Below are 23,440 nucleotides of genomic sequence, written 5' to 3'. Positions count from 1 at the left end.
TAATACCTTATAAAATATGTACAGAACTTGAACATTCCTGTAAGATACATTTCAAGTCACAACCAAATTATAAATGTAATCAGATACTCTAATATAATGAAAAAACCTAGTGGGTTTTTTAAAAAAGCATGTAAACCATAAAAGATTAAAAAGTATTTAAAAATACACAATAAAATCCTAACCAGTGGTTTGAAATTTTGATTTTTAAAAAGTATGTATTTACAAGCTTTAAACTTCAAAATTTGTTACTTTTATATAATCTTTATTACCAAGATAACATAAAACAATAAAAAGCTCTTTTAACCATTTACACACAGAAAAAAAAAATCAATAGGGAGGTTGGAAGAATGCAATGTCCACATAAGCTAAAATACAAATGGCCAGGGATTTTATTGATGGAGTCATAAAACAGACTTAACCAAAACTGCCAGCTAGGAAACATGCAGTTTCACTTTACTGCAGGGACCCAGTTTCCTTATGTAAAAAGGAATGATTATAAATAATAGTTACATGAAGGGAGCATTCTGGGAGGATTAAATGAGATCATCTATTCAAAATAATGAAGCACTAAGGCATGACTGCCTATGGCATGAAAGTTCACAGCACAATCCACACAGAGACCTTCCTTCAGGGTTTAAAAACCTCAAACAACAGTTAGTTCTTAATAAAAGAACCAAAGTTTACAGCATAATGTCCTTAATTGGAGTGTTCCGCCCAATTGATTATCAAAAGCTATTTATAAAATGCTTCAATACCGACGATATTAAAGCTACCAAAACTCTGTAAGGATCACAAAGGTTTGGCCTTTCTGGTTGGAGTCCAAAGTCACTTTGCATTCTGACAGCAGCGCAGAGGCATCAGACACATCTTAGTCACTCAGACAATCTGGACTCTGCCTTCTGTCTTCCCTCTGTCATAATCTCCAACCATTTTCTTGATGTGTGACAACTTACTCTTCAACTGCTTGCAGTAATTCCTTTTACTTTTGTAATCTGCAGACTAAAAGGAGGGAGGAAAAAAATGAACCAGGTAAATTTAACAATATAAAAATGAGTTATGTGTAGTTGCTGGGAGGGTACAGGTCAACCAAAAAACAGGGGACATTAGTCATACAGAATTGCTGGGAGTGTAACATGATATGACATATGTAAGGCACCTGGCAGTCTCTCAAACCAGACAGGCAGTTAATTTCCTTTGCTGAACAAGATCTTCTAACCTGAGTTCTACAAAGAATACACTAATCTAATGATTTGTAAAGTGACAAAAAAAAAAAAAAAAAGCTTATTGGCTTTTTTGCTAACACAAAGATCATCTAAAATTTTAGTAAAAAATCATGATTTGAAGTCAAGAAAGACTGATAATGGCAAGTGTTGGTAAGGAGGAAGAGCACCAGGAACACACACTTCTTGGTGGAACTATGAATGGGCACAAACCGGGAAAGCTGTTTGCCAGTCCCCACCCAAGGCCGGATACACGCTTGCACGAGGACCCCACAATTTCACTCCTAAGTATATACCTAACAGGTGTGTGCACATGTGCATAGACACTTAAATGTTTGAAGCTGCACTGGTTGTAAAAGCCCTAACCAGGAAACAACCCAAATGCTCCTTAATGACAGAATAAATGAGTAAGTTCTGTTTTATTCACAGTAAAAATAAATGGGCCACAACCACCTGCCAACACATGAATGGAACTGACATAGTACTGAGCAAAAAAAAAATCACACAGCCCTGGCCAGGTAGCTTGGTTGGAGCATTGTCCCGATACACCAAGGTTGTGGGTTCAATACCAGGGCACGACACATATAAGAAGCAACCAATAAATAAATAAATGGAACAACAAATCAATGTCTCTCTCTCTCTCTCTCTCAATCAATAAAAAATTTTAAAAATCACACATATATGGCTCCATTTATATAAGGTTGAAAACAGGCAAAATTAATCTATGATATTAGAAGTTGGAGTGGTGGTTACTTCTGGAGAGAAAGTAGAAACTGGAAGGGAATACAAGAGGGCACTGTCAGGGGTAGTAGGAAATGTATTTCTTGATCTGAGTGCCAGGTACAAAGGTATGTGGTTGCTTTGTGAAAATTTACCAAGTTGTACACTTTGATTGGTGGACTTTTCCATATATATACTTCAACGTTTAAAACAGTTTTTAAAAATCAGTATTGGTTGTAGCTGCAAACAACTGAAATTAAGGTTCCAACTTCTCGGGTATAATTTATCTGGCAATTATTGGGCCTTCTGTTTATAATCAGTGTATGGGTGACAAGGGATTCATAGTCATTCTAAAGATTAAAGGAAAAACATGCAATAGAAAAATTCTTCGTAAAAGAATCTTACAATACGGGATACTTACTCCCTTAACTTCCTTCAGTCTATTGTATTCATCAGCAGCAGCCTATTAATGAGAAACACAGGGAGTATGTTTAATGGTCCATTTCTTCTTTCAAAAATAACATTACTGATGCTATATTTTGAAATTAAAACTGCCAAAAATACAGGAAGTTAAAAAACAAAGTCTTAAAGCTCTTAAAACTACCATGATCAGGAGGAGGCCTGAGGAAGCCAGTGAAGAGAAATGGATGACATTTCCTACATTCTGCTCACAGAGGCAGGTCACGATTTGTTCTGCCCTCTCTCATCTTCCCCCATGCCAGGCCATGTGCATGCTCACACCACAGAGGTCTCGTGTGAAGCACAGCTCCCATCAAGTTATATCCCATTATAAAACTGGTCAGAGCTCCCCATTAACTTCTCTACTAGTCTAGTCCCCCACCTTTCCAGGCTAAGCTCCCATCATTTGCAATTCCTTTTCAAAATTAAGCATGTTAATGCTTCCAGACTTCAATGAGTTCTCCTTACGCCTGTCCTCAAGTACCCCTCCCCCTTTTGTCTGGAGAATCTGCAATGGTTACTCCTCAATGAAGCCTCTCCTGAACTGTCCAGGCTTTCAGCAGACCTTATTCCTTCTCTGAGCAATCAGTCACAGTACCTTCTACACATAATGTGAATATGGCATTAGCCACATCATCTAAGTTGTGTAGGTGTCAGTTTCTCTCTTAGGATATGACCTCTTTGAGGGCTGACACAGGATTTTATTTATCTTTCTAACTTCAGCACATCTACATCAAAGACCCAATAATGATCCATAATTAATTGTTCACTGGGTTGAGAAAGGTTTACAACACCATACAAAAGCCATAAAACAATAGTTAAACTATATAAGAAGCAAATGCTTCAAAACTGAAAAGCAAAGCACCCCAATTAAAAATGGCAAATGGTATTTTATAAAATGAATATGAGGCTCAAATAAATGATGTGATTAAAAAAATGTTTAAGTACTACTAAGACACAAGGCAGTAATTTTTCAGGTACTAAGTATTAGTGAAATGTGGGTTAGATGAGCCCTCTAGAGCATCATTAGCAGGAATGCAGTTGATATAATCTTCCTGGAGGGAAGTTCTGGAACAAAAATTTAAACGTGCATTACTCCTGCCTCAGCAATTTTATATTCTGGAGTTTGTTCCAGCTAAGCGAGCACGCAGACATGGACAGGCTCACCAAAGGATTACAGGTGCTACTGGGCTGGGGGGCAGGGAGTAGACATGCCTGAGTGTCTGTTCACAGAGGATGACTTTTTTCTTTTTTTTTAGATTTTATTTATTTTTAGAGAGAGAGGAAGGGACGGTGAACGAGAGGACAAGAAACATCGATGTGAGAGGAAAACATCGAATGGTTGCCTCTTGCATGCCCCCAATCAGGGACCTGGCCTGCAACCCAGGCACATGCCCTGACGGGGAATCAAACCAGCATGTTTTGGTTTGTAGGATGACACCCAACCCACTGAGCCACACCTGTCAGGGGAAGACAATGACTCTTAAGTAAACTATGGTACAACCACTGAATTGAATATTATGTAGCTATTTTTAACATACAAAAATTTTTTTTGCAGTAAGTACCATATTTTGTCAGGTATAATGCTCACCCATGGTTTTGTGTGCATTGGGATATAATACATGGGATTATTATACTCATTATTATATCCACGTATAATGCACATCCATATCTTTCCCTCAAAAGCTTGGGCAAAAAAGTATGCATTATACACAGCAAAATATGGTAGATCTTTATTATTGATATGAAAGGCTAACCATAGGTTTTTGTTGAGTAAAAAAGCAGGACAGCCCTGCCTGGGTGGCTCCCTTGGCTGGAGCGTAATCCAGTACGACAAAAGGTTGCAGATTCAATCCCGAGTCAGGGCGCATACCTAGGTTGCGGATTCGATCTCGGGTCAGGATACATACAGATGGCAACCAATCAATATTTCTCTCTCTCTCTTCCCCCTTTCCTCTCTATCTAAAATCAATGAAAATATCTTTGGATAAGGATTTAAAAGAAAAAAAAGCAGGATATAGGCATTGCCAGAAAGCATTTAAAAAGAAAACCCCCCCACAATGATGGGGGCATATCGAACAGACAAAGAGGCAACTGGAAGAGTTCCCAATGGTCATGGCTATAACAATGCAGGCAACAAAATAAAGTAGTATTTGATTATAACCCAAAGTATAAGTAACACATCCACTGAGTCCATGCTGATGTGATTGACTAAATACATTTAAAAATGGAGGAAGTGACACATTTTCCATGCAGAGGGACTCCAAATAATTCGTGTAGGTACACTGCCTATAGCGAACTGGAGCTTAATTCCCAATTCCTCAAGGGTGACCGATGCCGCGTTACTTCCTTCCAAAGCCTATAGTGTGGAAAGGGGAATTAAAAAGGAAAGAGTAACTATACACAGACAAATAACTCTCTTAGCCAGGCGATCAAGGAGAAAAACAAACAAAAAGTATTTTTGAGTAAAAAAGCAGGAAGTATATAGATAAAACATAAAAGATAATTCCTTATCAAAGACTGTGTATGTCTAGGTGTACTGCTACATGGAGGGGCTAGTTCAAAAACTAATATTTTGGTGATAACCAGGCAACAGAATTTAAGGAATTTATACAATTCCATATTGTTTGAATTTTTTACAGAAAGAATGAACCAGGTAAATACAGAAAATGAACTTATAGAAAAGAATGAACTTTTCTATAAATAGAAAAAATAATATAGTTGTTTTCTTTTAAATAGGAAAGGATATATGTACATAGACTATTGCTTTGTAATTCTTAACTCCATTAGTATTAGCACACTCTTCAATTTGGAAGACTTCCATCCAAGACTCAATTTCAATTATTCTTCAATGAAGTTACAGTTTGATAATTACTAATTTTTGTATCAACATCAGTATAAAGGATACTGGCTCTCTACAGATCAGAATAAAAGTGTATGTAATATAATATTAATTATCAAGTTTGAGTTTACCATGTACTCTTCACTTTCTTCTCTATAGTCATCCAATTCTTTATCCAGACGAGAGAGTTCTTTATTGATCTCATCAAGTTCTGCCTGTAAGCGCTTGTACTCCTGCAGGCCAGTGTCAAAACTTCGCTTATAGAGTTGTCTTTGATGATCTGAAGTGATAGGTGGATATTCCCTAAAAATTGAGTGAGAAAATGACTGTGTATCCTTAGCAGACATAATATCCAGTGCTTCTTCCTCAAAGATAAAGCTGATGGGATGTGGAGAGTGACATTCTTGTTTTCTTTTTTCTAGCTTACGGGGAAGAGGAAAGGGGGTTGCAAATAAGTTCTCTTAAGAAGAATTACACTTTATACACCACTTAAAAAAAAACAAACACCCTATGCCTACATAATTTTTAGAAATGAAGTTAAAAGCAATTTATGAAATTTAAGTTTCAAGTTATAAGAACTCATTCATTCTGAATACACAACATGATCACACAACTTGTGTTTAATGTCTTAAGCCTGGAATCCGGGAACACAAAGAACGCTGTCGTCACAGCCCTGGCCGACAGCAGCCAACCGGCAGCCGGCTATCTCCTGCTGCTGCCTATAGTTTTCAGGCTGTTTTGGGGTATGGGTTTTTTGGTTGTTGTTGTTGTTGTTGTTTTTGATCTTGGTCTTGTTTCTCCTAAGTGGAAACAGCTTAAGTCCTTTGATTATAAAAGTAGACCTTAAAATGCACATGTATAAAAATGCATGCTCGTTGTATAAATAATTTGGCAATGCATTAAGCTATGGGGAGAAACTCAAATTCTATATCCCCTGTATCTTTCAATATACTGGCTATTCTTTACATAAGAAGGTAATGCTATTCACCCATAATCCACTAAGGAAATACTCTGAATTGTTTTACAGAACTAAGGAACTTCACAGCAATATGAAATTTCGAATTTTAGATTTAAATCAGTTCTAATATCTTCATTTTACAAAAAGGGGAAATTAAAGGATTCACTCAAAAGGGAAACAAGAATTCAGGATTTCTAAAAGTAAACATTTCACAGATAGATGGCTGAACTAGGCCAGAACTCCTAGGGACAGAGGGGGAAACAAAGTATGAGAAACCCCAGTGAGTAAGGGATTTCAGACTGTACACACCCCGAGAAGCAATGTTTTGGTTAATCACCATTTATACCACAACCATTACTGATGTGTGTCCCAGTCCTCAGCATACTTTGGCATAAAAAGGCTACACATCAAACAGGAGTATAGGTGGTGATGATGGACTATAACAAACCCACTGACATACACACAAAGGAACTTAACTACAACCTTGACGAGGACATTAAATTGGTAACTGTTTACAGAACTGTTTTCCCAAGTCCTCTGGAGAAACTTTTAAAACAATGTCTGATCTCATCGTGAAAGCTTAAAAGTAAATGCTGAAGCAAAGCCATACATAACCACCGGTCTGGGAATTTTATAATCAATAAAATAAAGTTTCTCTTTACTTGTATTTCATTTATTTGAAAGGCCCTTCTTGGGTGACTTGGTGAAAGAGTGAGCCCTGCTGCACTTTATCATGCATTTTGTGGGCGCCACTGAAAGTGTTTTTAAGACATGGTCACAGCCAAACATATCCCCTCTGCGCCCATCTTTATGGCAAAAGAGTACTCAGAAAAAAACATTAAAAACCATGTCCGGTCCTGGCTGGCAAAGAATGGATTTATATCGCCCACCCCGGTTTAGGAGGCAACAGCTCCGCAACAGGAAGGCGAGACGTGCGGGCGGCCTGAGCACAGTCGAGTCCGTACCTGACCCAGTCCTCCTCCAGCTCATCGCAGGACTCGCCCCCGGTCGTGTAGTCTGTCTCATAGTAGTCTTGCTCTGGTCTCTTTGACTTGCCCGCCCTCCTCTTTGCGGGAGCCCTTTTGGAAGGTGTCTCGAAGTTATCATTGCTGCTGTAATGAGGCTGCCTGAAGTCATCCACCGGCGCAGTCACGGGAAGTTCCTGTACCACCTCGGGCACCCTAATAAAACAGGAGTTACTTTTCAGTGATCACTGGGCACACTACAAGCCTGTGTCAGCACAAAGCGCAGCAACGGTAGCTATCAGGAGATCTACACGTAGGGGCATTCATTCACTCAAGCAGTTCACATGTTCAACACGGAACAGACTCCTGGTGTCCTGTGTTCAGTGTGACACCAGCTCAGACCCTCTAATACAGACGGGCAGCTTTAAGGTTCCTACATAAGAGGAGCCCATTTGCAAACCTTCTAAGTAAAGTGGATCTAAGATTCCATTTAGGTCAGGCTGATCTGGAAGACGTGTTTACCTGACCTGTGCTGGGGACATACTCCACAAGGGGCTGTCAGGAAAATAATGGTCATGATTCTTTTCTACAGGTTCTTCGAGTTCCATGGAATGTTGAGTGGAGAAGAAGAATGCACAGACATATCATTTCAATACCTTTGGAAGCTGACTCTCAGACACAGGTCTTTGTAATATTAATTTTAGAGTCCTATATGTCAAGTCTCTTTTCAAGATATTTCAAAAAACTAAAAACACTAAAAATTTAAACTGAAAAACTGAAATTTAAAAAAACTAAAAGCTTTATATTGTAATAGATAAAAAGAACTTTTTTTATGACTTTTTTTGTAAGATTTTTTTCATTTATTTTTAGAGCGAGGGGAAGGGAGGGAAAAAGAGAGGGAGAGAAACATCAGTGTGAAGTTGCCTCTTGCACAGCCCCTATTGGGGACCTGGCTCACAACCCAGGCATGTGCCCTGACTGGGAATCGAACCCGCGACTCTTTGGTTTGTACGTAGGCTGGCACTCAATTAACTGAGCCACACCAGCCAGGGTCATTAAGACTTTTTTTAAAAATTGCTTTGTTGATCCTGAAGTCACACAGAATGAATGGAAGGGGAGGTTACCATTACACTTATTTTTCTAATGCAATTATTCAACATTGCATCAGATTTTTCATTGCATATGTTTCTGTCACAAGCTTAAAACTAAAGCCTAACATGGAATAAAATACCAAGAGCTGTGGCAACTGTATACCACTTCTGAGTAACAGAAATGCAAAGCTTCCCTCTCCCTTGTAGCAGAGCTGGAGGAGGGCAAGAGAAAGGAAAGGAAGATAAAGAAAGCACCTGAGACTTCCCAACCATTGAAGACATCTAAAGATTTTCTTTTCTTATTTCTTTCAACTTACTAAAACTATAATCTTGAGCTTATCAATGAGGATCTCTCTCATTTTACTAGGTGATCCAGAACTGCTTGATTCTAGTCGTCAAAATCTAAAAGGTGTGTATCTGTGTGTGTATATTTGTAGTTGGGGGGGTGGTGGTATTGTTTCTCCTTTCTAAATTTATTCAGGTTAACATGGCTTTGTGTATTATGTTAATACTACTTTTGAAAAAAGGAAAATGTGACTTTCTCCATGAGTTAATAATTAAACAAGTTCCTAGACACACTGCCTTGAGGTGACAAACAAAACCTTTAGCATGCATCAGGTTTATCTGAGTAGGTGGGAGCCAGAAGGTAAGGAAGCTAAAGGTCAAAATAAATTAGAAAAAAAAAATTAAGCCCTGGCCAGGTAATTCAGTTGGTTAGAGTGTCATCCCAATATACCAAGGTTGTGGGTTTGACCCCCAGTCAGGGCACATACAAGAAGCAACCAATGAATGCATAAATAAATGGAACAACAAATCGATGTCTCTTTCTCTTTCTCCCTCCATCTTATTCTAAAAAGAATAAATTAAATTTAAAAAACACATTAAAGCCGGCTTCCTCCCATAATTTTTTGTTATTGATATTGTAAATCTTTACCTTGGAAGTTTTCCGCCTTCCCTCTCCCTACATCCCTTCAAACACTAAGGAATAACATGCTTACTACAGCATAAAAGCTGGAAACAAAATGTTTAGCAATTAAAGTATATATAAATTTAAGAACTAGGGAATATGTACACTCAATAATCTTGAAACCTACTTTTAGACCTAAGTCCTGTTGGGAAAAACCCACACAACCCAGAACAGGTGACCAGCTGTATAGTTTCCTCAGTATCCAACTCAGTCTCCCAGGGCTGGAAGTCCCGCCTTTTGTAGCTTTTGGATTGCTTCTTTTTTTCCTTTGTTTCATTCTCTCTCACACACCCACACATGCCTTTGCTGCTCTTATCTTGCCCCAACTCTCAATACAGTTATTGTATACTTTATTCCGCCCTTGTTAATTTGCAACCTCCATGACAGCATGGACTTGGTATTCCAGGGCAGCTGGCCCAGTACCATGTACATGACAGGTGTTCAAGGTAATTACTGAACTAAAAACACAGTTACAAGAATCCTGGTTTCTGATGACACCCAGTTTCAATGAGGGAGAAACAATACATGATCAACCTCGGTGCCCTGATTGTCAGAATGATGGCCATTATATGCATGGTTTCAGAACTGTCGTCATTATTAGGGGGAATAATTAAGCCATGCTCTAATCAGAGAACTTCATCTTCCTGACCTTGGAGATGACAGTGACCCAGAAGGGCCACACAGTATCTTCCCAACAGATTTGATACCCAAGCTTTGGGAAAGGAAATTGCATTTTCTGAATCCTGGGCTGGAAGATCAATGCAGCTTGGGGAATGTGGATGACCCACCGTGTTACGGGGGAAACTGTCCTGAGAATAGAGACAATACAGCAGCAAGAGCCTTGAGTCCTTGGATCATGCCATGCCTGACGCAGACCCATCCCCAGGCCTTATGTGATCCAGTGAATTCCCACAACTTGCTTGAAAGTCCTCTCAGATCACCCCACCATTGAAGTACCGAACAATGGTCTGACTTTTTTTCACTCTGGGGTATCATCCTGCCTTGAACACTCTCTGTAGTGTCAATGCTCAACTTCCTTGATTTATTAAGGTTAATTCACCCTGAATGTGGACAGTGTAGCAGGGAGTGACCCTCACACGGCTCTCCCAAATTCACGTAGAAGGGGTGCAGTAGCAATCATCGTCAGCTAAATTCCACTATCATCTAATCCAGGATTAATTCTAACTGCCCTGAAATCTAAGGTACAGGACATTATGATGAGAAAGAGGAGCCAGATACGAGAGTAATTACTATATAATTCCATTTAATAACAGCTCTGATAACAGGCCCTGGCTGGGTAGCTCAGTTGGTTAGAGCATCGTCCCAATTCACCAAGGTTGCAGGTTTGATATCCGGTCAGGGCACAGACAAGAATCAATCAATGAATGCACAAATAAGTGGAACAACAAATCGATGTTTTTCTCTCTCTGTCCCCTCCTCCGTCTCTTTAAAGTCAATAAATAAAAATTTAAAAAAGAACGCCAATAACAAGCTAAACTAATAGACGGTGATAAGCATCAAAATAGTGCTGGTGGGGGATGGGGATGCTGACGGCAGAAGGGCCCAAGAGGACCTCTGGGAGTGCGGTTTGACCACATCTAACAAAATTAAATATGTAATTTCCTTTAGTCCAGCAGTTCTGCTTTTAACATTTTTTCCTCCAGATACATTCATATATGTGTAAAGTAATAAATGTGCAAGTTTATTCCCTACAGCGGTTTGTAATTACAAAACAATGGGGAAATACTGTGCATCGATATGGGATTAATAAAATAGATTACTGATGGAATATTATGCAGCTATGAAACAGATCAGTAAACTCTTTGTATACCATTATGAACAACTCCAAGATATATTATTAATGAGGCATTTAATATGCTAGTATTTTTTTAGCCCTGGCTGGTGTAGCTCAGTAGATTGAGCGTCAGCCTGCAAACCAAAAAGTGGCTGGTTCGATTCCCACTCAGGGCACATGCCTGGGTTGCAGGCCAGGTCCCCCGTTCGGGGCGTAGAAGAGGCAACTGGTTGATGTACCTCTCACACGTCAATGTTTCTCTCCCTCACTTTCTCCCTCCCTTCCCTTCTCTCTAAAAATAAATAAATAAAACCTGTTAAAAACATAATATGCTGGTATTTTTTAAAGAAAAAAAAATAACTGATATTCATATTTGGCCAGCATATTGTATTTAAAAATAACCTCTGGAAGGATATAAAAGAAACTGGTAATACTAGCTGTCTCTAGGGAGAGGACTTAGCAATCTGTTTTTTCCCTTTTAAATTTTACATTATGAATGTACTGGCTTACTCAAGAATAAGTAAGATTTTTAAAGCGTTCCAAATGAATTTGTGATGCTGTCTTGGTTTTCATGAAAAGGGACTGCACATGGGGAGGCTGTGTACCCAGAGGGGCCTTACCATTTAGAGGCAGAGCTGGTCACATGCATTATGGATCCTTATTTTGTACGTGTGGAAGCCCCATAAATCATAGCTTGAAGCTGTCACAAGGACTGCACTGCTACTATGTACCTTTGCCCTTATTAGCCTCAAGTGCTTTGGTTTTTGCTAAAATCCAAAGAAAGAGGAGAACAGAGAAAACGTTCTCTCTCCAAATCATTCACAACTGAAAGGAGCAGCAATGTCGGTTCTGCAGACCACGCAGAATACATGGAGTTGGAAAGGCAGCCTGCCCAGCGTGTTTCCAAATTCCACTACAGGGCAATAATCGATCTATTGTCTTCAAATTGATTCCATAATTAACTCAGTGGCTGGTGTCACTTTATGGGGTTTCACCCACCCAAACTGTGCACTCAGAGTGGCTCTCTATATAGCCCAGCCCACTAAATGAGGGTGTGGGGTTGAAGTAAAACTTTGAAGTAACAAGAAGTTTTCCAGCAGATACGCCTCTAAATAAGAACAATCAAACTAGCTAAAGGGAAGTTTCCTTTTTTTGGTCTATAAAGGAATTTGGAGTTCTAACATTATATACAGCAACACTAACCAGTCATCCTTAGGCAAAAATTAAATCCAAGCCCTTAACAATACCTCCAACATCCTTCACTCGCTAGTCATTAAGCTGAATTAGAATTAGCCTGTGGGGAAAATTAAAACCACAATGGGGATACCATTTCAATAACTATAATGGCACCTACTCCAGGCCAGAAACTCACTATGAGGTTTGGTTTTGGTTTTATTCATCCTCACCCAAGGATATGTTTATTGATTTTAGAGAGAGGGGAAGGGAGGGGGGAAGGAAGGGAGGGAAGGAGAGAGAGAAACATCGATCTGCCTCCCACAACCTAGGTATGTACCCTGACCAGGATTCAAACTCACAACTTTTCTGTGTACAGGAGACACTCCAACTACCTGAGCCACACGGCCAGGACACTATGACGTTTTTACACTATATATAAAACGAAACCTACAGGCTTTATCAGCAATAGAGAGGCTCTAGCACAGCAAAGAAGATCTCAGAATCATGAATTCAAATGAAGCCTTACAGTTTAATAAAAATTTGTGGAGGCTTGATCAAGGAGCAACCTCCCCTTTCTATTGAGGAAAGAGTGAAGGCATGGAAAATCTAAATTAGAGTCATTTTAACCAAGCTGCTAAATTATTTAACATTATGAAGGTTGAGGCAGGAAGAAATGATTCTTTTTCTTAACTTGCCTGGGATCTTAAATTTTTGAACTTTTCGGGCCTGAGCCAATACATAGGTAATGCACAGACACCCATGAAACCTGCAGGTAGCCCTGAGACTACCCCCGAAAGGAGTCAGGACAGAACCAGACCTCCCGTGCCCATCCTCCAGACCGCCAGGCATTGGCCATCCAGACCACCTGACGGCTGGCCGACACCTGTCCTGCACCAGAGCGAGGGCTAAGAACACAGGGCTGATTTTTCTCAAGGCTGGGACATTTACTATAAGAACTCTTCACTTTCTTTTTACCTTTGCAACACTTCTAGGTTTTTGCCTAGCTACGTTTCCAGTTTGCAAATGCTAATACCCCTGAGTAAATTTTTATCATTTATTTCTAGCCAAAGCCTACTGACTGTGCTTATTCAATACTCTTAATGAGATCTAATAATCACAGGCAAAAGGAGAGACCAAGAAATGCACCTCAGCTCTGCTATCCATCAGTAATGTCCTTTTACCCACACTTAAACTGAAAACCTGAAGTAGGAAAGAGAACCACGTTCCTAGAGTGAGAGAACCTAGCCTACCCTCTATCTATTAAGTGATCACAAGAAAAGCACTTTCAGCTTAGAAGGGGAAGAGGACCCTACCTCACAGTCCTACCCTCCTTTTCTTCCAAATAACCCTAGGCATTCACCTGCAATGCCAAGATTGGTCTCCAGCCTTATGCAAACTGTTGGATTTTTTTTTTAAAGACAAATGGCACAAAAGAGCAACTTATTTATAAACATGGCAAATACTCAGTTCTTAGATACAGTCTATCAGAAGGTGCTACTTACGGTGTTGATTTATAGGAGGACTCCGGATACATCCGCTTGTCGTTCACTTTCCCGTTGGAGGAGTAGGCCACGGGACTGCAGACTCCATCCACATAGTCCGAAGGCGGGGGAGGCATGTCGTGTGTGCCTGCGGAAACGTTTTTAACCTAAAGAAACAGCCCCAAGAGACACAGGTATTATTTAGCCTGTAATTTAAAAGGGGAAAGAAATGGAGAAAAATGATCTAGTATTTATTGGGCTCATTAAATACTATTAACCTGTAATGATTGCCTTGTTATTATTAGTGGTAACAGTCAAAAATTGGTGTCTTTACAAACCCAAGTCCAGAATGAATTACAAAGAAGAAAAAAAAACCCAATTGCCTGATTCTCATCTTGATGTGATTAGGTGGAATAATTACCCACACATAATTGCTCCTCCCCCACATTAGGAAGACTAATCTCACTTAACTAGTCTAGGTCTGTGTTAGGGTGAGAATTTTCATTTCTAACAAGTTCTAGGGTGATGTTTTTGCTGCTGTCTGAGGTCCACACTTGGAACATCTCTTAGCTAGGACAAAGGAGGTGGGTTCTTCTTAATCTGTTCACCTTAAAGATGGACCATTAAAACCACATAAGTAATTAAACTCAAACTAATTTGTGCTATAGTTCTTTAATGTGATTTGTGTATTTTCTTTTAACATACATTCTCAATGGCTCTATTATTAATAGCCCATACAGTACAGTCACAACATTGTTATCATCCCTCTCTGCTTTCCAGTAAGTTTGTCCTAAGAATGAATACATATTAGAGATTATGCTTTGTTAACACGAAAGGTTTCCCACAGAAACTTTGGAAGAAAAATTTGAATATAATAAGTATAGCCAACTACATTGCTAACATTTTTAGACTTCATGAAGTAGATCCAACATTCTTTAAATTTCACCAAAATTCTGCCCTGGTTGATGTGGCTCAGTTGAGTGCCGGACTGTGAACCAAAAGGTCACCGGTTCAATTCCTAGTCAGGACACATGCCTGGGTTGTGGGCCAGGTCCCCAGTAGCGGGTGCACAAGAAACCACCATACATTGATGCTTCTCTCTTTCTCCCTCTCTTCATCTTTCTCTATAAATAATAAATAAATAAATCTTACCTAAAAAATCTTTACGTATTACTCTGCAGTTGATTAAAAAGATAAACAAATAACAGCTACACCCATGCAAGTCATGAAGCTGCTTCAAGGTAAAGGAATAAAATAAAGTATGGGAAAAAGATAAAAAATAACTTTGTAAGTTATTTCTGCGAAAAAGAGCAACTTTTCAAAAATAGGGAGGGGTGGGACTACTTTAGCTTGGTGGTGAGAACAATGGCATCAGGTTACCCGGGCTCACTCCAGATCTGCCAACTACAAGTTCTAGAAAGTCTCAGTCTGCTCATCAGCAAGAAATGGGGAAGCTACTTACTTCACAAAGTTGTTTTGACAATTTAATGACATGACAACGTATCATATTCAGCACAACGCCTTTATGTAAAAACTACATTATATAAAATGCTGGATTCTGGAATTTGAGACATTAGATCTAAACAAGGAATTTTTATAAGTATTTGAATGTGACAGCAGACTTTTAATTGGATTCTTTTGCAATTATGAATCCTTGCACTTAGGTTCAGTATCAAGACAGTGTATTTACTAGCAATGCACACACTTTACATCTTGTTTCCTGTTAAGCACAGCATTCCAACATGACCTGCTCCTTTTCCTATCGCTGCAATATCACATGCCAAAATATTTATTTTCCCACCCCTCTAAGGACATGGAGGTCTTCTTGATTGTTTAATATTCCCGTGGGTCAGAAAGGAATGGAGTCATTTCCTCTTGAAAGTGGAGTTTGGCAGAACGGGGAAACCAGTGGGTGGGTGGCCAGGGAGTGTGCTTAGATCCCACCACAGGGGGCACGGGTGGGAACCATTCTTGGCTCCCTCGGTGAATTCCTTAGGACTTGGCTCCATCACCAAGCTCCACAGGCAAAAAGCTCTGCTGAACCAAAGGCCTATTTCTATTCCGGAGACTTCATCAGAGTTCAAAAAGACTTCCTTTGCTTTAAAACCATTGAACATCTCTCCAGGTTCTTTTCCCTTAACAACTTTAGCAAATGCTCAAAACTCATGGATTCCCTGCTGACTGACACACCAGAAAGCAAAACCAAGGAGCCTGGGCGTCCTTGTAGAGACTTCTGACTGCCTGAGATGGAATGTCCTTCTTCCTTTGCCAGCTAATACTTAATTGGGCTTCAAGTCTTGGCTCACTACCAAGGATTAGTAATGCCACTACCTCCTGGAGGCCTTCCACATGCGCCCCTGCTGGGTGAGGCACCTATCTGTCGTGCTATCTCCCCGAGCACCTGTGGACACAATCCTCCCACCAACCACAGCACTTCTGCACTGTGGAACAATTGTTTACACACAGCGTAATGGCTTGCTCCCATATCGCTAACCTCAGTAGGCAGTCAACTGTTCTAAAAGCCATCTCTGTCTGCCTGCTTACAACGTGCCAAATACTGAACTGATACATCATCTAGTAGACGCAGCCTTACAGGTGAATACTATTCACCTTTTCAGAAATGAGGAAGCTATGGCTCAGAGAGCTAGACAGTTTTCCCAAAGACCTTTCCTAGTAAAAGGTAATGTGGGATTTAAATACAGGGCTCCCTGGGAAACCTCTGCTACAATCCACCACCCCTCCCAGGGCACTCCCCTACCTCCTCTTTGGGCCTCCAAAGCCCTGCATAGCAGCTGACACAAATCAGGAACCCAGGGTTTGCTGCACAAAGGTTACCTCACTGATTGCTGTTCTACATTATAAATATCCAAAAATCTTATTAAATGAGCTGCTATGCGCTGACCTTTATCTCTGAGTCAGCAGGACTGGACTAACTTGTCCACTGGCTTCACCCTCCAGCAGGTCTTTGGTTACTTAAAACTTTTTTATATATATGCACAAAAAATTCCAAAGTAACTGTTTGCTTTGGCAGAACATATACTAACGTTGGAACAATACAAAGGAAATTAATTATTAGCACGGTATCAGCAAAAGGATGACAGGCACATTTGTGATAGGTTCACATTTTTTAAAAATCCCAGACATGGTAAACACACAATGCAATATACAGATGATGTATTATAGAACTGTACACTTGAAACCTATAAAATTTTATTAACCAGTGTCAGCCCAATAATTTTTTAAATTTTTATTTTTATTGATATTAGAGAGAGAGGAAGAGAGAAAGAGAAACATCAGTTTGTTGTTCCACTTAGTTGCACATTCACTGGTTGATTCCTGTATGTGCCCTGTGTCGGGATCGATCCCCAACCTTGGTGTGTTGGAACGACGCGCTACCAATTGAGTACCCAGCCAGGGCTCACCTCAATAAAAGTAGTTTTAAAGAAATCCCCAGACAGACTCAAAAAAGAATAAGAAGCAGAATGTGTCCTTAAAAGGAGCTTAAGAATGTAGAGGCAGAGGCAAAATATATTTGTAAAATAAGGAGTAAGGTCATTTTTTTTTTCCATTTTCATGCTTCATTTTTTATGGAAAAAAACTAAAATATTACTTTTTCCCATGGTATGAATGCAAAGTGAGCATAAACCTGCTGCTTTGAAAGGACAGTAGAAGGAAGGGGGAAGCCCCAGTAGGGAGTGACCAGAAATTAGTCATTTATATAGGGAGTCCTCGACTTATGTTTCCTAGGGTTTCTGAGCTTCCCTGTTATTACTGATGGATTCCCCACCCAGCGAACCCATAAGACTTGATGATGTAGTTAAAGTTCTTTAAAACACACACACATCCAAACAAAACCTGCACCATTTTTATCACTGTAATAAATAAAATTTGTTTAAAGATTTAGAATCTGAGAAAAACTGGCTTAATTCTAAATAGCACGTGGTGAACAATTTTCCTCAAGCACCTTGGGAACAGCTCTGAGAAATGAGAGGCAGAAGTAAAAACACGAATTAAGGAAGATTTGTCTTCCACCAAGTACTGAGGGGAAAGAAAAGTTGGAGAATCAATCATTCCAGAAGCCAAATGCTGGAACTGTCGCTCTGAAGCAGAGGGAAGCCTGGGGGGCAGATCCAGTGCTCCCGATTCCAGGGCCTTCCTGAGGGGAGGAGACCCAAGTGAAGGGGGAAGCAAGCTGGGGGCCCCAGAAATCCACCCAGCAGGGCCCAACCAGCTTCCCTTCTCTGGGATCTGCCAGAACAGTTCCTGGTCCTCCAGGCACCCACCCCCCACACACAGACTGTGGAAGGGAAAGGTAAGACAGCAGAGGTAAAGACTGACCTGCTGAGGAAAATACACCTAAGCAACCAGAAAATGACTCGGATGCACTCTTGCGACTAAATTTAAAAAGGACAAGCACTCACACAGACCTTGTTTAATTCAAGGAATATGAATAATTAATTTAGGGCAAGACACAGGAAAAGCTTTACGAAGATTCGTATCTCAATCCAGAAAAGAACCAAAGTGTTACGGAAATGTCCAAATGAACTAAATTCGAACGAAAATAATTTCAAAAGATCTTCATGAGAAGTATTCAGGAGGACAAACTTTTATTTAAAATTTAATTATACTTATTAGAAGTGTTCCAATGATGTCACTTGCGGAAGAAACCTTTGTTACAACATAACACTCCTTGGAGAGTTTGTGAAGACCCTCTACGTCCCTGTGGGAGGCCAAAGGGACAAGGAAGGGGCCTCCCTTCAGCCCTCCTCCAAACCCCCGTCAGCACTGCGCCTCTCCTTCCTGGGACCCAGATGGACAGACGGAACAAAAAGCAGACTGTTTTAGGGCCCTTTGAAAGAAAATCTGTCCCCAAAAACAAAGCCTGGGGAAAATCGCTTCTCTCCACACAAAACAATTTCACGTGTCATTTGGAATTAGCACAAACAAAAAGGAGCAATGGCAGCCATTCCCCATCTCTTCCTCCTGTCTTTATTCCTAGCTCCCTCAAGGGAAAGAGTCGGTCTCGACCTGCATTCAACTGGTGTAGCAAGCTGACAAAAGTCACTGCCTCTAAGAATGAAACAGAAAGTTCATCTGTTCAGTATTTACAGCCTTGTGTATTCCTCACCATTGCCAAATATTTCCACTTTCAGATGAGGAAATTGAGCCTCTGCCATTAAATTAATTTGCTCAAGGTCACACAGAAAGCAATGTGGTAGAGAAGGGGGATTTGAACCCTGGTCCAGCTGTTTCCAAAGGCCAGCTCTTTGTCCCGTAGCAAACTGCCACCTAGTAATTTAAATGTGGTTTGAGGGATCCATCTTGTCTGGGTACTGACTAGTCCCTGTAACACTGCCTTAACTCCTCACCATACCCTAAGGAGATGTGAGGTGAGTTCATTTTGAAGAGTTTTATTCACCTGTTAGACTAATGTTATAAAACAGCCTTTTGATACAAAATTACAATGAATACCTGCTTCAGTCACCAGGTGCCTTTGTTTAGGTCGGAGCAGAAGGACTTTTCCTCACTGGTAATTACCGTGGAGAAAGACAACAGACATACCTTAATCTCAAAGTACCATCTCCAGTTTTACAACGTGCATCCACTTTCAGACCAGTAAGTGGTCCAACTCGTTTTTCCTGTTTTCTGATATTACACCCACAAGATGTTCCCCCAACAAGAGGCTCAAAATAGCCTCCAGAAAGTTCCCTCAGTCTTTTCTCCACCCTCGGCCTCTTGAAGGCAGATGCTCCCCATGTACTGATCCCACAAATGAAGAGATCATGGACCAGGTTTGAGCAAGTCTGAATAATTTACTGTTCCTCAAATGGCACTGAGGATTTAGCAAACACAATGTCCCTAACTGAAATGCATGTGGCCTACAGGGAAATATTAACATATACCAACAAGAATGAATTCTGAAACTCCCTAGGAGTCTATGAATTGTTAACAGAGCTTTGGGAGAAGGTGAGCCGGAGAAACCTTATAGTGAGTGATATCATTCAAGGCCTCCTTGCTCTAGAAACGAAAATCCTGGTGCAGACATGGGTGTATATTAATACCCATGTATCTTACTCCAGTGCTCCCCAAAAGGAATGTCACAAGGCATGGAACACCTCAGTCCTCAGAGCCTGTGGTCAGTCACCGTCCGAGGTTCCAAATCCCCTTCAGTTCACTCCAGCCCTCTCTGCAACGCTGTCATTTAGTAAGTGTGCCATAGTGCAGAAAAGGCCCTGTGCATACCCTAACTCAAGCTGGGCCCGCAGCCCCGCAGGACAGCGCTTCTCAAAGTGTGGTCCCCAGACCAGCAGCAGCAGCGTTACTTGGGAACTCGTTAGAAATGCAGATTCTCAGGTCCCATTCCAGAGCTACTGAATGAGATACTCTGGGGGGTGGGGCCTAGCAAGCTGTTTTAAGCGGTTCTCCAAGTGATTCTGATGCTTGCTAAGGTCGGAGAGCCACTGACCAAGGCAGACAACTGTCCTGTTGGGACCATTATACCCATCACCTACCATTAGTGCTGGAAATCTAGGAATTCTTGCTTTCTGAGAGCCACAAGGGCTTCAGCACATATTCTGCTTCCAGTACTGCTCTTCAACCCAGCTCCCCAGGGTGCCCTGGCCTGCCTGCCCACCCCTTTTCATGTACAGGGGTGCTGGGACTGCCAGGGCCTCCGTACTCCCTGCTGGCAGGTTCTCAAAGTCAGTAAACGGAAAAGGCCCTTCCACTCCTGTTTCATTTTGACCCACCTGAGGCCACGAGTATCAGTAAGTTCTTTCCCGGGGTTAGAGCCTGGTACACCAAGAGCCGGAAGCTGACAGGACTGCTTTTCCATTTAAGAAGGCTTGTACTGATTGCAAATTAAAAAGCTATTCACATTTCCTCAGATGTCCCGCGCTGATCACCACCACCATGCTGTCCCAGCCGCCCACCCCATGGGCACCTGTTTCCCCATCCTGTGTGCAAGGAGATATGCAGGGCCTGCCTATACCCCAGAAAGAACAAACAAAACACCTGTTCTTATCAGAACCTGTAACAAGCTTATAAGCTTACAAATAACAGGAAAACTAAGTTAAACCATAACCAACATTAAACGTTCTTATATTTTGGGTACGTTGAGCTCTAAACCAAGCTCCCTTATTCAAGCTCATCCTTGCCGATGCTAAGTTATTGCTCTAGCTAAAATTTATTAGGCATTAATAAATTATGTGCTGGCCTGGCGTGACCTAAGCCCTTTAATCGTTACAGAATCAGAAAATGTGTAGATGGAATTTGTATTTTCCCCATTTACAGATGAAGAACCTATTAAATAAAAAGACAAAGTAACTATCTTAATCCAAGTCCAAGGAAACCAAAAGCTACTCAAGGCTGACCACAAAGGACACCCAGAGGCCCTGTCCCTTCTCTGCCCCCAGCAGCCAGCTCATCCTCACTAGCTTGTACCTTGGCAAGTATATACTGGGAGCAAAGCTATATACATGTTGCACCACAATGTCAAAGCCTTAGAAACTTCTAGAAATAAAACTACCTAGATAACACATAGCTTTAAGTATTTTGTACTTAAAAATGGACTCTTTTTAAACAAATTTTGTTTACTACTTGGTAGCAATAGAGAAACAAGTTTCTGGCATGCTCTCTGTAAACTTAGTCTATGCCTGCTTCTGACGTGATCATCGTGTGGCCATAACAAGAAAACGTGCCAATTAGGAGATATGCAGAAAATACCCATTGAGAATTAGTATGCTGATCTGTAGTACAGATAGGCATTTTACATATATATTATCATTGTAATTTGTTAGTTCTACTAAGCACAGTTGACCCTTGAGCAAGGAGGAGTGCCAGACCCCACCCCCAGGAAAAAAATAAGTTGACCCTCCCCACAGGCAATTTCCCAACTGCAGATGGAAAATAGACTATTTTCCCCAATTCTATTGACAAAAAAAAACAAAAAACCCAAACCTTGAGGTTCAGAAGGAAAAAAGACACCCCCCTCCCAAAACATTCAAGTTATTTGCTTTGTAAAAATACAAGCAAATATAATATTTGTCCTGCTGATTAGTATGTCAAGTCTAAGACAAACTGCAAGCCTCAGTGTCTCCTAGGAGAGAGCCCGCACTGCAAGGGCTGCAGTTAGAATGATAATAACATGGCCACCCTATAATGGTTACTTCGGAAATGGTGGTTCCTACCTTTCTTTCTTTTGTTGTGATTGTTTTTAGCTTTGTCACCAAACTCAAGATGTGAAGCTCAAACCCAAGACGGCCTGATGTCCTACAATGAAAAGAGGGTTGAACTTCGAGTCCTGACTTGTCATGTCAGAACAAGCCACCAACTCATCAGCGTGTCCAGCTCGAAGATCTTCCTGCTCCTCCGCTAAGCGCACTGGGGTACATTGGTACGTTGGACGCCTCGCCCTAAGGTTCCACACAGCTCTGTTTCTGCTTCCTTTTACTTGACCGACACTGAATCAAAATTTATTCACAGAAGCTCCTGAAACTGAGGTTCTTAATTTTTAGTGACTATTTCACCAGACTACTGTAGGCATCAATAAAAACGAATCTCAAGTACATGTTTTATAATCAGCCCTAATATTTATCATAAGTGTGGGAGTTTCTAAAGCCAGATCCCAGCGTTAAGTATTTACTTTAGAGAAAATGAATATCTATGTCCTGATATTTCTATTTATGACCTTCTGAAAATGCAAGTGGGAGAAGAGAGGATTGAACACAAAGATTAATACGCGATACGTATATCTTCCTGGGCTAAAGTCCTTCCTGACTCAGCTCTGGCACCCATGGCTCCCCCGCCACTGGCGTTCTCAGTGTGCTGGCAGGACACAGCTTTTCAGACCACGGTCCCCTGCCCTTGGACGAGGCCCAGCTCAAGGAGGGGCAGAAAGGGATCTGAGCAGCATTACACCCTCTGGGAGGAGCCAGCAGAGTACTCAGGGGCACTGGGGTGAAGCAGGCGCATTCAAACCTGCTCAGAAATTCATCCTTAGCTATTCAAATTGCACTTTGAATTTAAACCTGGCCAGATGACCACAGACATCAACCATAAGGGGGCAACTGCAGTTAATTCTTATAGTGCATATTCGCGTACAGTGGGTGCCCCCTCATCTGCAGCTCCGCTGTCCGCGGGTTCACTTATCTGCAGTCGATGGCAGTCTGGAAATATTACAGTAAAAATTACAGAAATAAACAATTCATACGTTTTAAATTGCATGCTGCTCGGAGTCGCGTGATGAAATCGCATGCCATGCCACGCGATCCTACCAGGATGTGAGTCGTCCCTTTGTCCAGGACACCCACCTCACCGCACCTCATCACACAGGCATTGTATTGTCTCACAGCATCACAAGAAGGGGAGCACAGTGCATTAGATATTTTGAGAGAGAGACCATATTCACATAGCTTTTGTTACAGTATATTGTTTTCATGGTTCTATTTTATTACTAGTTGTTAATCTTATTGTACCCAATTCACAAATTGAACTTTATCGTAGGTAAATGTGTACAGGAAAAAGCAGTGTATGTAGGGTTCGGTATTATCTGTGATTTCAGGCATCCACTGGGGGTCCCGGAACGTATCTCCTGCAGGTAAGAGGGGGCCACTGTAGTCCATATTGTCTCCAGAGCACCGTTTCCCTAGAAACCATCTCCCTAGTCCACACAGCAACTGCCTCATGCTCTGTTATCAGGAGGGCCCTGCCCCTGGGCACAGCAGGTTAGTGTTAGCGTAGTTACAACAGAATGTTATTAGAAAAG

At 41.0% G+C, this 23,440-nt stretch overlaps 1 protein-coding gene and 1 non-coding gene across 3 annotated transcripts in view; one reads left to right on the top strand and one right to left on the bottom strand.

Moving 5' to 3' along the window:
- Window positions 1-260: 260 nt before the first annotated feature.
- OCLN (occludin) overlaps window positions 261-23,440 on the bottom strand; it is a 43,112-nt gene continuing 19,932 nt past the window's right edge. For both annotated transcript variants that reach the window (XM_054578468.1, XM_054578469.1), the window contains exons 5-9: window positions 13,696-13,841; window positions 7,165-7,380; window positions 5,373-5,544; window positions 2,362-2,403; window positions 261-999 (exon numbers count right to left, since the gene is read on the bottom strand). In XM_054578468.1, the coding sequence (XP_054434443.1) occupies window positions 877-999; window positions 2,362-2,403; window positions 5,373-5,544; window positions 7,165-7,380; window positions 13,696-13,841 (699 nt within the window). In that variant the 3' untranslated portion in view covers window positions 261-876. The remainder of the gene's footprint in view (window positions 1,000-2,361; window positions 2,404-5,372; window positions 5,545-7,164; window positions 7,381-13,695; window positions 13,842-23,440) is intronic.
- Window positions 16,692-16,803, top strand: LOC129074776 (U6 spliceosomal RNA). Its single transcript, XR_008529580.1, has one exon. It is a non-coding gene; the product is annotated as a U6 spliceosomal RNA (small nuclear RNA).

The sequence above is a fragment of the Pteronotus mesoamericanus genome, unplaced genomic scaffold (assembly GCF_021234165.1).
Source record: "Pteronotus mesoamericanus isolate MK-2021 breed Mesoamerican mustached bat unplaced genomic scaffold, CSHL_Meso_final contig_50, whole genome shotgun sequence".
Taxonomy (NCBI): Eukaryota; Metazoa; Chordata; class Mammalia; order Chiroptera; family Mormoopidae; genus Pteronotus; species Pteronotus mesoamericanus.
Note: the sequence above shows the minus strand (reverse complement) of the source record. Positions and strands in the feature narration are given on the sequence as shown.